The following is a 12,275-nucleotide window of genomic DNA, read 5'->3' as shown; positions in this document are numbered from 1 at the left end:
AACATGTCTTTGTTTTGTTTTTTCTTTAAACAAAACCTAAAGCGTGAGCCAAAACTACCCGATCGTGTCCCTTTATATTCCTTATTGTGCCAAGATTTCTTTATAAAATCACTGACTTTTCTAGTAGAAACTCAAAAGCTGTCATTTTACTATGAGCCAGATCCTCAGCTGGGGTAAATCAGCAGACCTCCATTTAAGTCACTAGAGCTCAATCAACTGACACTAGCTCAGGATCTGACCATGTATGGACTGTTATGGTTTTCTGTAACTCAGTAGCAAAATTAAAGCTGTGATGAAACTTGACCTATCAGACCTTCTTTCTTCAGTCTCATTTTTATCATCAGGAAAGTGTTTTTCTGTTGTGTAACATCCGCTGATAGTTTAAGCTAATCTTAGCTGATTATTCTCTTATAGAGATCACAGAAGAGACAAGGTCTGATTCTGAAACCTTTACTCTTATAAGCTAACAATTCTTTACTTACAATGAGGCTTCTCAGATGACTACCGTCCTGTACTCATATTCTGTACCTTTTTCTTTTTCTTTTCTTTTTTTTTAAATCGTCAGTTGCTACCAATTACCTACCATATTTCTAGAAAAAACATGTATGTATTGGGCCAGATTCTCCTCTCACTTACACTGAGGAGAATCAGTCCATTGTTCACTTTATTTTAATATTTTTGCCTGTTTTTAACTGGTTATGCTGTTGTATCAAACACCTCCCTTAATTTATCTTTTGTAGCTTTTCTTGGAATGCTCTGATTCCATTTCTCTCTTCATTACTGACATGTTATATGGGAAATAACTTCATAAGGAGACAGATCCAAAGCTCGATGAAGTCATCAGGAATCTTTTTACTGACTTCAAAATCTTTGAATCAAGCCTTAGTAAAACATGACAGGAAAAATACTATCCTGTTAATCTTTTTTATTACTTTTTTCCGTGGGAGTAAATTAACTCCAAAAGAGGTAATGCAGTTTGTCAGATGCAGATCAACCTTTAAAATGAGAAACATTAACATGGTTCATTATTCATAGGTTTCAGTTTGTATTTCCTGATGTCACTCCCATCAATATTAAATGTGTCAATTTCCTGCCTTTCAAGATTAATATGAAACACCTCAAAGAGATTTTTTTCTGCTTTGTCTGAAAAAAAAATATTACCGATATTGTTTAAAGTGCTTTTTCTGAGTAACATCAAAGGCCAAAATCTGCTTGCTACATTTATCAGAACAGTCCCGTTGAAGCCAGTTTGGATTTGGCCTGAAAAACTACAATAACTGTCAGGAACTCACACAATTGAATAAACATGATAGGCCAGAATCTGCCCTAACTTTACAACCTGTATAATCCCATTGATTTCAGAGGGTGTTAATCAGGGCTAGACTCGGTCCTCACATCTTGGAATTTAGGCCTAGTCTGCACTTAAAACTTAGGCCAACATAGCCATGGTTCTCATGTGCATGAAAAAATCCACACCATCGACTGCTCTTGCAATGCTGACCTAATCCTGATGTAGATGCAGCTGGGTCGATGGAAAAATGCTTCTTTTAACCTATCTACTATCACCTGGGGAGCTGGAATTCCTACAATGATGGAAGCAATTATACCACCATACACCTGTAGGGTGGACATGGCCTCAGACACATCTCATGTTGTAGCACAAGAACCTTTGTACTTTGATTATTTCTAGTTGTCTGCCAATCCACTAAATAGTGACATTTCAAAAAGCAATCTATGGCAAATAAGAGGGACAAGTATCTTGTCAAACAAAGCAGGAGGCGAGCAAATGAGTGCTTCTTGTTTGACATTGAAATTAGTCAGAATAAGGATAGACAGAATTAAATTTGGTTTTATGCAGCACTTTTCCTTGCATTTCTTTCACCCTCAGAAACCCTGTTTGTAAGTTTTGGGTGCCCACGGAACACATAAAAACCAGCTTTTTTACCCGATATGCAATTATTTACAAGATACAGTGTAGTGTCTGTGTAGATAAATCCGGCAGTTCCTGAAGAGCTCTGAGTTTGCCTTAAGAATATTCTTTTTTCCTATGAGACACAGCTGGCCTCAGCATGGTGTATAGTGCTGTTGCTCAAACTGCATTATCTACCCGATTATAGCTCTAAATTTGATGGGTCGGCTTATGTGCCACAGCAGAATGAGGGAATTCCAGAGAAATGATATAGGTTTGATTTTATATAAAGGTTGAAAAATCAATATACAAGCAAGCAATACATAGACATACTACCTACCCAAAAGAAAAGGAACAACTGTTCACAGTTGAAAATGAAGACATTATAACTGAGGCCATGTCTGTAAGGACAGCACTGCAGCAGCACAGCTGTACCAATACAGGTGTGCTGCTGCAGCGTGTCTGGTGAAGACTCGATGCTCTATGTTGACAGGAGAGAGCTCTCCCGACAGCATCATAAAACCACCGCCGCCAGCAGCAGAAGCTGTGTTGTGACATAGCGCTGCGCACATGAGTGGTTGTGTCTTTATAACTTATGTTGCTGGCGGAGGGAGGTTTCACGCCCCTGTGACATAAATTATGCCAACATAGGCTGTAGTGTAGATGTAGCCTTAGTCAAGGAATTAAGTTGTTCAGTCTTAAACAGCAGGGGAATTGGCGTGGATATAGAATCAAAGGTTCTCTGACCTGCAAGATTTTGGTGTGAGCTGTACATATATAGTAAGAATGTAGAGAAACTGGAATGGATCCAGAGGCGAGTAACAAAGATGATCAAAGGGATGGAATGCAAGCCATACGAGCAAAGGCTGAACTGGGTATGTTTAGTTTGGAGATTAAGGGAGGACAAATACTTGGAAGGCTGCCTTAAAAAATGGAGAAAAGTTCTCTCTTGACACAGAGGGCAGGACAAGAGGCAATGGGTTCAAACTACACCATAGCAGATTTAGGCTCTGTCTACACTACACACCTTACAGTGGCATAGCTGTACCACTGCATCTGTGCTGCTGTAAGGTGTCCCATGTAGCCACACTCTGCTGGAGGGAGAGAGCTCTCCTGTCGGCTTCATTAAACTACTCCCAATGAGCAATGGTAGCTATGTCAGTGGGAGAGCGTCTCCCACCAACAGTGCTCTCCAGACAGGCACTTTTGTCGGTGAGACTTATTTCGGTCGGGGGGGCAGGGTGTCTTTTTCTCCACATCACTGACCGACAAAAGTTTTATTGACAAAAATGCTAGTGTAGACATAGCCTTAGATTAATTCTCAGAAAAAACTTCCTAACTGTAAGAACAGTAGGATAATGAAACCGACTGCCTAACGGGGTTGTCGAAGCTCCTTCATTGGAGGTTTTCAAAAGAAAGCTCAATAGCCATCTGTCTTGGATAGTTTAGGCACAACAAATCCTGCAGTCTTGGCAGGGAGTTAGACTAGATGACCCTTGTGGTCCCTTCAAACCCTATGATTCTATGATGAAAAGGAAAGAGGGACTTATGTGAAATAGACCAGTTGTAGTATTGCCAACCCCAGGAATTCAAAAATCATAAATCAGGCCCCCAAAATTATGTTATCAGCTTAAAAATCATGAAGGTTTTTTTTAATAATAGATTTTGGGTTCTTTTTCTTTGTCTCCTGGTTTTTGAGCCTTTTCAGTTTATACTTTGAAGTTTCTCTGTAACCATGATAACTAAAGACTTACTTTGTTTTTAATTATAGCTGATATTCTCTTGTAATCACATGATTCCAGGATATGGAGCTTTAAGAAAATCAACCACTACTATGAGACTCACAATAAGAAGAGTTGGCAACACTGCAATTTGTTAAACCCTGGGAGCATCTCCAGGCTGCAAGGGCCAAATTTGCAGATGGCCTAAATATGTCTAATTTGTATGCTCCACTACCATGATTCTTTTTAACTGAATAGATGTCAATATAGTTTTGACAAGTCTTATATGATGCAAAAAGAAATTCCCATTTGCAAGCAACTGTTTTAGCACAAATGTAACCAGTAATCTGCAACCACATAAACTGACAGAATCATCATGTTATTTCATTTGTTCTTCAGATCTGAATCTTGATTTGTGAACTTTGACCCTCTCCGGTTGTTTTCTCAGTTTGAGTTCTTGCCTTCATTCTATTTGTCTGCTCTGTCATGTTGTTTGTGTTTTAAGGAATTCACAGTGTCTCCTTTTGCAATTCCATGCAGCATTTTCTATGGCACTGGACTTCCATGGCCAAATCATGGCTTGTTAATCACCGGGTGGAGTATTGTAATTTTATAGATGGAATATTTTTACCTCTGCTTCAGGCGCCCTGCTACCTGTCTTTATTGCTCCTTCCCTTGCACTTTCGAGCTTCTATGGTGACTTTGCAGCTTGGGATGCAGAGACCGTTATATCTTTGCAGCTGTGAGAACATGCATGTAATTCTCTAGATCTATAAATATACAGTCTTTTCTTTATTTAAATCACGTGCTGCCGCCTGCTGAAGAAGCTTCACCGTAGAAATATATAAAAATAAAGGCTATGCAGAAAGGGCCTGATCCTCAGTCTTTACTCGCATAAGTGATCTCAGTCTCATTGGGACTACTGTCCTAAGTAACGGCTGCTGAATCAGGCCCGAGCTCTGTACATTGGAGGTGGCCTTTGATTTTTACTATATTTATGAACCTCCTGCCAAAATGTTTATATTTTCCACTAAAAATAACCATTGTTTGAAACTACTTTAGACATCAGGCTCCACAGAGAGGCCAGGCGCCCCAACGGAAAGTGAACCTGTGGGCCAGAAGAGCAAGGAGAGTTCAAAAGACAAAACGTCTACAACAGAGCTGAGCAAACAGGAAACCCAAGATCAGCAAGACTCCAGAGAACAGCAAACCACAACCACCGCCTCAATCCAGAATGGAGGAGACACTGCGAAGGACTCCCCCCTCAAGAAACTAGAGAAGAGACAGTCGTTTGGAGGCTTTTTTAAGGGCTTAGTACGTTAAATTAATTTTTGCTTTTAAATCGGGATTCAGCTGATTTAAATGACGACCCTGCAAGCTGCCTCTTGTGAGCAGACCCCTGCACTGGTACATGCTATTAACTTCAATGGGGCGGCACTGGAGTCCACTTACATGGAGCAGCTTCCAGGATCAGGGCCTTGCAGCAGCACGTTTTCAGCCAGAAGCAGGGGAAAATGGGAACACAGCTGCCAATCAACATTAGAGCAGATGGAAAATATCTTGGGAACATGTGTGTGGATTTTTCTTTGCCGCTTTAATTTGTGGCATTTCACACCCCTGAAATTTAGATTTTTGGGGAAAATTTTGTTGAATATCGGAACTCTCATGAGCTTGGGGGATGCCAGCGCATCTAGTGCTTGTTCGGGGTATAAAATGGGTATGGCTCCTTCTGCTTCCCTTCTCTCATTCATCTAGTGAGGCCTTGGCGAGCAAGGTTGTTGTTGTTGTGTTGGTCCCAGGATATGAGAGAGACAAGGTGGGTGAGGTAATATCTTTTATTAAGTCCCCCACAGAAAAACAATGTGGGTAAAACCAGACAACCACTAAGCTCTCAAATGAACTGACACAGAAAAAAAATGATAAGACAGAAATACCCTATCACCTGCGGGTGAACACTTTTTACAAAACCATCACTCTCCATATCTGACCACTCAGTCCTCATCCTCAGAGAAAAGCTGCACCACACCTTCAAAAGATGCTAAAATTCATAACTTTGCTAGACATTAAAAATCATGAACGGAGACACTGATTTTATGTCTCATTACAACAATCTGCAATCTAACTCCTTATGCTTAACAATCTGTCCCACCTTGTATTTAGCTGGGAGCCTCTGATTACATTTCCCAGACCTGAAGAAGAGCTCTTTGTAGCTCAAAAACGTGTCTCTTTCAGCAGCAGAAGTTGGCCCAATAAAAGATATTACCTCACCGACACTGTCTCTCTCATGGCGAGCAATGCAAAAGCTAGTTCACAGATAGCCACTTGCCTCTGTTAAGAAGCCTTCTCTCTAAACAACCAATGCCAGGAACAGAGGACTCAAGCATTTCCTAGTAGCTTTTCATAAAATCAATTGGCAGGAAGCAACTTGTTCCGCTCTCCCTACCACAACAGAGAGACTGAGTACAATGTGCTATGGGATCACTCCTGCCTTCAGACCCTCATCCAAGGCTAGCCACATCTTTTTACATCCCAAATGGACATTGCCAAGAATACCCACTGCTGGGAAGAACACAAAACGATGAGGCCACTTTAGCTGTAATGAATCTGGTTGTGATAGGTTATTTTAAACCCTTTTTCCCCCCGGCTCTGCTCATAAGGTGGCTAGGAAAGAAAATAAAATGGAGCCAACCACCACTGCCCAGAAGAGGAAAAAGCAAGTAGAACAGAATTTAAATTGACACTGATTTGAAAACTAGCCCTTTTCGAACATTACTTTATAAAGTTAAGCTGTTGTTCAGAACAATATGACTCAGTTTGTGGCAGATGTTTTTCCACATCATAAGGAGTGTTTGATTTACAGTCATTTCACAGAATTGTGATCTATCCTACACTGTGCTATTTTCATTACAAAAAATTTGTATATTGGCCAGGGAAGGAGAACGAAAGAAACTTAACTCTGTCTGCATGATCTCTTCATAATAATGAAGCCACTTACAATTTTTTTCCCCCTGTTTAACATATATGTATCATTTAGAGGCCTTGAGTGAAATCCTGGCCGTCTTAAAATCTGGGGGTATTTTGCCATTGAAATCAGTGGAGCCAGGATTTCACCCCAGATGTTCAGGGATGCTGAGTAGAACAATTTCCATTGACTTCCATTCATCCGCAGCCAGCGCTTAATTTGTGCGGGGGCTTGCCAGGGTTGAGCCCCACCACCTCTAGGCTTGGCACTTCATAGCCCCAGCACCAGTGTGCTCGCCACATCAGTTATGAAAGTAAAAAATTGCTTGAGCCCCAGCACCTCTTTCATTACAAATTAAGCCCTGTCTGCAGCTCCCACTGAAGTCAAGGGTAGATCCTGTTGCTCGGCATTCTCTGGGAGAAGCAGGACCTTGTTTATACCTACTGTTTGTATCTTGTACAAACAGGTCCTAGTGATTAGACATGTGCTCCCGAGTGCGTGTGTACTTTCCCACCCACCCAAATCTGTGTGCAAGTCCCCAATATGCACAGGTATATAAATGTGTGTATATGCACCACATGACTGACAAGCATACAGTGTGTGCTCACGTGTCTGGAAAACTCGGCTCGTATTATGTATATTTGAAACCAATCCCTCTTTGGCCAACAGCAGGATTTGAACCTGAGACCTTCTGGTGTAAAACTGTGCACTTTTATTGCTTGATCTAAAGCAATGCTTCTCAAAGCGGGTCCGCCGCTTGTTCAGGGGAATTCCCTGGCGGTCCGGGCTGGTTTGTTTACCTGCTTTTATATGAGAGTCAGTGAGGCAGGAGGATTTCTCAGACACAGAGTAGAGAAGGCTTTTGCACCAAGAGAGGTGAGATTGTGTGCAGAAAAAGAGGGATACTGCTACAAGCAAGTAAAATGAAGGGAGAATAGAAAGAGTCTCTGAGATATTTTTCTTTGCTACTTTGTATTTCTCTTGCCTGATAATATTTTGGCCATGCAGTGCATCATTTTCTGTTGCATTAACAGAGCCCTAAAATACTCTGGTATCTCTCCTCTTCTGTGAGCAGAATAACTCCTTTTATATATATGTATATAGTGGAAAGGTTTTAGATGTATAGTTTATCTGGCCAGTTGGCTAACTCTTCAACTGGGAAAGACAATCCACTACCAGATCTTGCTGCACAGAGGAGAGGATGTTTTGACCTCTCCAATCAGGAAAAATATTCAGAACAGACGTGTTCCCCAGATTGAAATATCTGACAGCATAATACCACTCCTTCAGACATTTATGACTCAACTTTTTACCCATGTCTAAGGAAGTCAATCCCCAATCCTTCCAAAGACCAACACTTTACAATACAACAATGATAGTTCTGAGGAGACCCAACCAAAATAAGTGGCAAAGTCAACACCACAAATTGTAATGGTTAAACTCAGAGTATTAGACTATACATAAACCACTCATAGTATCGTCCATTCAAAGCATCAGTCCAGAAATCTGGTAACAGTTTCTCTGATAAAGTGCTGAGCTCTGGACTGATAAAATGGGGATAGAAGATATTTTAGCAGAAGTGGAGGTTCTCTAGACCTTACTTGTCTCCATTGTGCATTTTCATGGCAAAGTCCACTGGATTGTCCCCTGAATTCTGGCCAGCTGTTTTAAAAAACACTCTGCACTGAAAGTATTGATTCTTCTGGAAAAGCATACAGTATAAAGGGAACGGAATGTGCAGGGATGCACTAGATTAGAAAGTTGAGATCAGGCATCTGTTCCTAGCTACTAGTGGAACAGATTATGCTATTAGACAAAATTACAGCACCGATAGTACAGGTCTGTCAGAGAACAAGGGTCACTGACTATCTGAATTTCATTGAAAAAAGCTACGCAATTCTGTGTCTGTTACATAAGCAAAAGAGGAATTCACAACATAAACTGCAAAGGAATTTAGAGTAGAGTGAGAATCAGGAAAATGTACATTTACTAAAGCTTGGGATTAATAGCCTGATTTTCAGAAATAGGACAACTCAAAATAAAATAAATGGAACCTGTAGGTATTCCACACATGAAAACATTCTCAGGAACGATCTGAATCAGGATCTTCAGTACAGTGTGCGCGGAGGCAATGCTTTTGTTGAGTGCGTTCTAAATCAGAACTGCCGTTCTATCACTACATTCCTGATCCCACACTTAGATACAATCCAAATTAAATGTGTTCCAGGGTAGCCCTCAAAGGGGCTGCCCAGGAATAACTGAGAGCAGAGTTTGGACCAATGGGAACCATGCCTGCCCATGTATCTGAGGGCAGATCTGGAACTTGCTTATTAAAACAGAGGTATCAACACTTTGTTTCATAGACACAACAGCCTTGAAAATTCTAGATAATAAGAATCACAGGCCAGCGTCCTTTCCAGCTTCCAGTTTTATTTAGCAAGCCACTTTGAAAATGAGCGCAGCGATCAGGATGCACTATAGGTAAACATTAATAAATGATGCTATTTGGCAAGTGTGCTAAGTCAGTCAAAATGAGTTCACTTCCCACCTGCAGTATTTATAGGAAACAAGGCAAACGATAGTATCTTATTTCTCAAGTTAATGTACTCATGCATTGCACAGACACAGTTACAGCTGACAGACTTCAAGCTAATCATCTAACATTGGGAAATCTTTTAATTGATGTTCAGACTCTTTTTACTGGCTCAGTTTGGAATGACTAGCTTGTTTTGTGTTGTTGATTTATAATTATGGTCAACTACCAATGTCAATGCATTTAAAAAGACAGCTTGTGCTGCCTGCAGGGCATAACCAGTTAGAAACCATCTAGTTCTAGACACAGTGGTTCAAATTCAACTTTGGTGTAAGCAGGTGCAACTCAGTTACAATCACAGGAGTCGCACCTGCCTGCATCTGGGTCAACAGAGATTGCACAGGATAGAACAGTGCCCTCTTTGGCCAACTGCGGTGGTGGAGGTGAGTCTTAAGGGTGGAGGGGTGTTATGCTGCAATTTTTTAGAACAAGAAAAATAAAATGGCCAGCAGATCATTAACATGGTCACGTGGATTAATGTCAAAGTATCTGCTTTTGCTTCACGAGCAAGGGGGAGGATTCCCTAACCATGCTTGTGAGACTAGTTTGGCTAGTCTTCCTTTCTCCCACTTCTCTGTGAAACTGTATGTCCCAGAGTGCAATTCTCCATGCATTATTGGTGCCACCCTGTGTGCACGTCCTCTCCAGGCAATCGACCCACTGCTGAAGTTGTGAGTGAGAGATGTCTAGATTTTCCAATAATGTACTAAATACACACAGTTCGGCAGAATAGTAGGTATGGCTGTGTAAGCCTAGCTAACACATGGCACTGGTCTACTGCAGAAGATCTTTTAACCGGTTTTAAATCTGGTTCATCTAAACTAAATTTTAAAACAGATTAGCTGTGCAGTTTAGACATGGGTTTGGATTTAGACTGTTTAAGAAGCCTGTCCTTCAGAATTATTCAACTGATTTTTGCATATTTCTATTTATTGTGCTGGTTTCAAGATGACTAAAAATGGGCCAGGGCACCCCAAATTACCTAAAACTGGCTTTACAGTATGATTTACCTGCTTGGAAAATTTCACCTTAGGTAAGACAGAGCCATGTCTGTGTTGTGAATAGAGCTGATGCAACTCAACCATGGTTGTTATAATCGGGACAGAGGCGTGTCATGAACAGTTACCAAAACAGTTGGGTTTATACTGTAGACAGGGCATTACAAATGCAATATCATGATGACATTTTCAAATACCTATATACGTAAATGTTCCTTTAAACTGGGAGCAGAACTCCTAAGCCCATTTGAAGGGCTCTAGTATGGGTGCAGTCAGGGCTGCCCAGAGGATTCAGGGGGCCTGGGGCAAAGCAGGGAACTGCGGCACTTGTACTCACCCGGCGGCAGTCCGGGTCTTCGGCAGCATTTCGGAGGCCTCCCACCGCCAAAATGCCACCAGAGACCTGGACTGCCGCTGGGCCAGGGCTCACGGGGCCCCAGCGGGGCCCGGGGCAAATTGCCCCACTTCCCCCCCTTCCCCCCCCGGCAGCCCTGGGTGCAGTAACCAGTTTAGACAATGATATTTTACTGAGAGCTATTCTAGAACCACAATAATATAGCATGGTTGGTTAGTGACGTTCTCTGAAAACAATAACCAGAGAGAATGAGCAACAGCCATGTTGAGGTATAGTTGTGGCTTGCACCATTTTACTCCCATTGTGGGGAGTGTGCAGATGTGGCTCCAGCTCTCTGTAGTATTTAAAACTGATTGAAGGAGGAGAATTGAGGGGAGAAGAGAAGTAACATCAATGGAAATGTCTGTTTGCAAAGAACTAAAACATAATTGCAGATGTAATTGTTCTTTGGCATTGTTCAATTATTTTTACGTTTCTATATATTCCTCCTCAGGGGCCGAAACGGATGTCTGATGCTGAAGTGCAAACAGATCCAGTGTCTATTCTACCTGCTGGAATATCCAAGTAATGAATATGCTTGGCTGCTGAAGAATCAGCCACTCTCTCTGAGCTCCCTTGCAGTAAAGATGTCTCATTATTTTCCTTTATATGGCCGTCATCAAAAGAGGGCCATGCTGAAGGCTAAAGGCAACGTTTGTGTACATTTGAGGTGTATCATTTACAGAATTTGTTCATTAGATGTTAGTAGGTAACTGTAAAAGTCACTGAGAAACAATCTGTAATATTATAATTAAAAGGAGGTCATGTGAATGATTTTTAAGTCTATGGGGGTGAGAGGAAGTATAGGTGAGGTCAGCAAGTGGCAGTGAAAAAGATGAATAGCAGAGTAAATGCATGTGATGAAAGGAATGCAGTTTTTGTGGCAAAGCAGTGAACAAAGAATTCTCAGCTACGGAGCTTTAAAGCAGTCATGAAAAAAAATCATATTTTGATGAAATTTATATTTAAAAGTAAATACCAACCAACCCTTATGTAGTTTGTCATTATGCTGTAATTAGCAAGGTCTGCAGCATAATAGAATCAGTGGTTTTAAGATTATGCTTCAGACTGGGCTGCATATTATTAATGTAAATTAAAAGGCTAAAATGCAAAGGCTTGAAATGATTTAAAGCACAGTTTCTTCCTTGGCTTGGTGAGGTAGAATAACAAATACAAATACTTAAACTATTCATACAGCACAAGGGGGCGCTAGTATCTCCACTATACTACTAATTCAGAGGATGTATCTACAATCTTATGTTGTTAATTTTTTTCAGATTTAGAAAAAATAAAAACCTTAGTTGTTTTGTCAGTTACTCATCTCCATTCATATCTGTAATTAATCCTAATAAAAAGCAACCCTAAGACTGACCAGGATTCTCCCTGCTTTACCAAACTCTTGTAATAATCAGGGTTAATAAATTTTACAAATGATTTCAAATTTCTGTGGTTTATTAAACCCTTATACTAACTCAAACAGGGAACTGTGGGACTGACATTTTAATGCATAGTAGCATCTGAATTATAGATTATTAAATCATACATAAATCAATATACAACCAAATGTGTTTCCTTTAAAAAAAAATAATTTGCATCTTTAGTCCTTAACTGAAGATCCTTATACAGGGACTCAGGTTGTCCCTGTTCTTTGATCATTGATATGGAAGCAAGGATAAATTACACATCCACACCATGCTT

The 12,275-nt window shown here is 40.7% G+C and overlaps 1 protein-coding gene across 6 annotated transcripts in view; it reads left to right on the top strand.

Moving 5' to 3' along the window:
• BCAS1 (brain enriched myelin associated protein 1) overlaps window positions 1-12,011 on the top strand; it is a 92,635-nt gene extending 80,624 nt beyond the window's left edge. For 3 of the 6 annotated variants that reach the window (XM_039498450.1, XM_039498453.1, XM_039498452.1), the window contains 2 exons: window positions 4,693-4,944; window positions 11,032-11,948. In XM_039498450.1, the coding sequence (XP_039354384.1) occupies window positions 4,693-4,944; window positions 11,032-11,106 (327 nt within the window). In that variant the 3' untranslated portion in view covers window positions 11,107-11,948. Of the gene's footprint in view, window positions 1-4,692; window positions 4,945-11,031 lie in introns of all 6 variants that reach the window. The other 3 variants (XM_039498451.1, XM_039498449.1, XM_039498455.1) reach the window with 2 other exon arrangements.
• Window positions 12,012-12,275: the final 264 nt, after the last annotated feature.

Source organism: Mauremys reevesii, linkage group 13, assembly GCF_016161935.1.
Source record: "Mauremys reevesii isolate NIE-2019 linkage group 13, ASM1616193v1, whole genome shotgun sequence".
NCBI classification, from domain to species: domain Eukaryota; kingdom Metazoa; phylum Chordata; order Testudines; family Geoemydidae; genus Mauremys; species Mauremys reevesii.
Note: the sequence above shows the minus strand (reverse complement) of the source record. Positions and strands in the feature narration are given on the sequence as shown.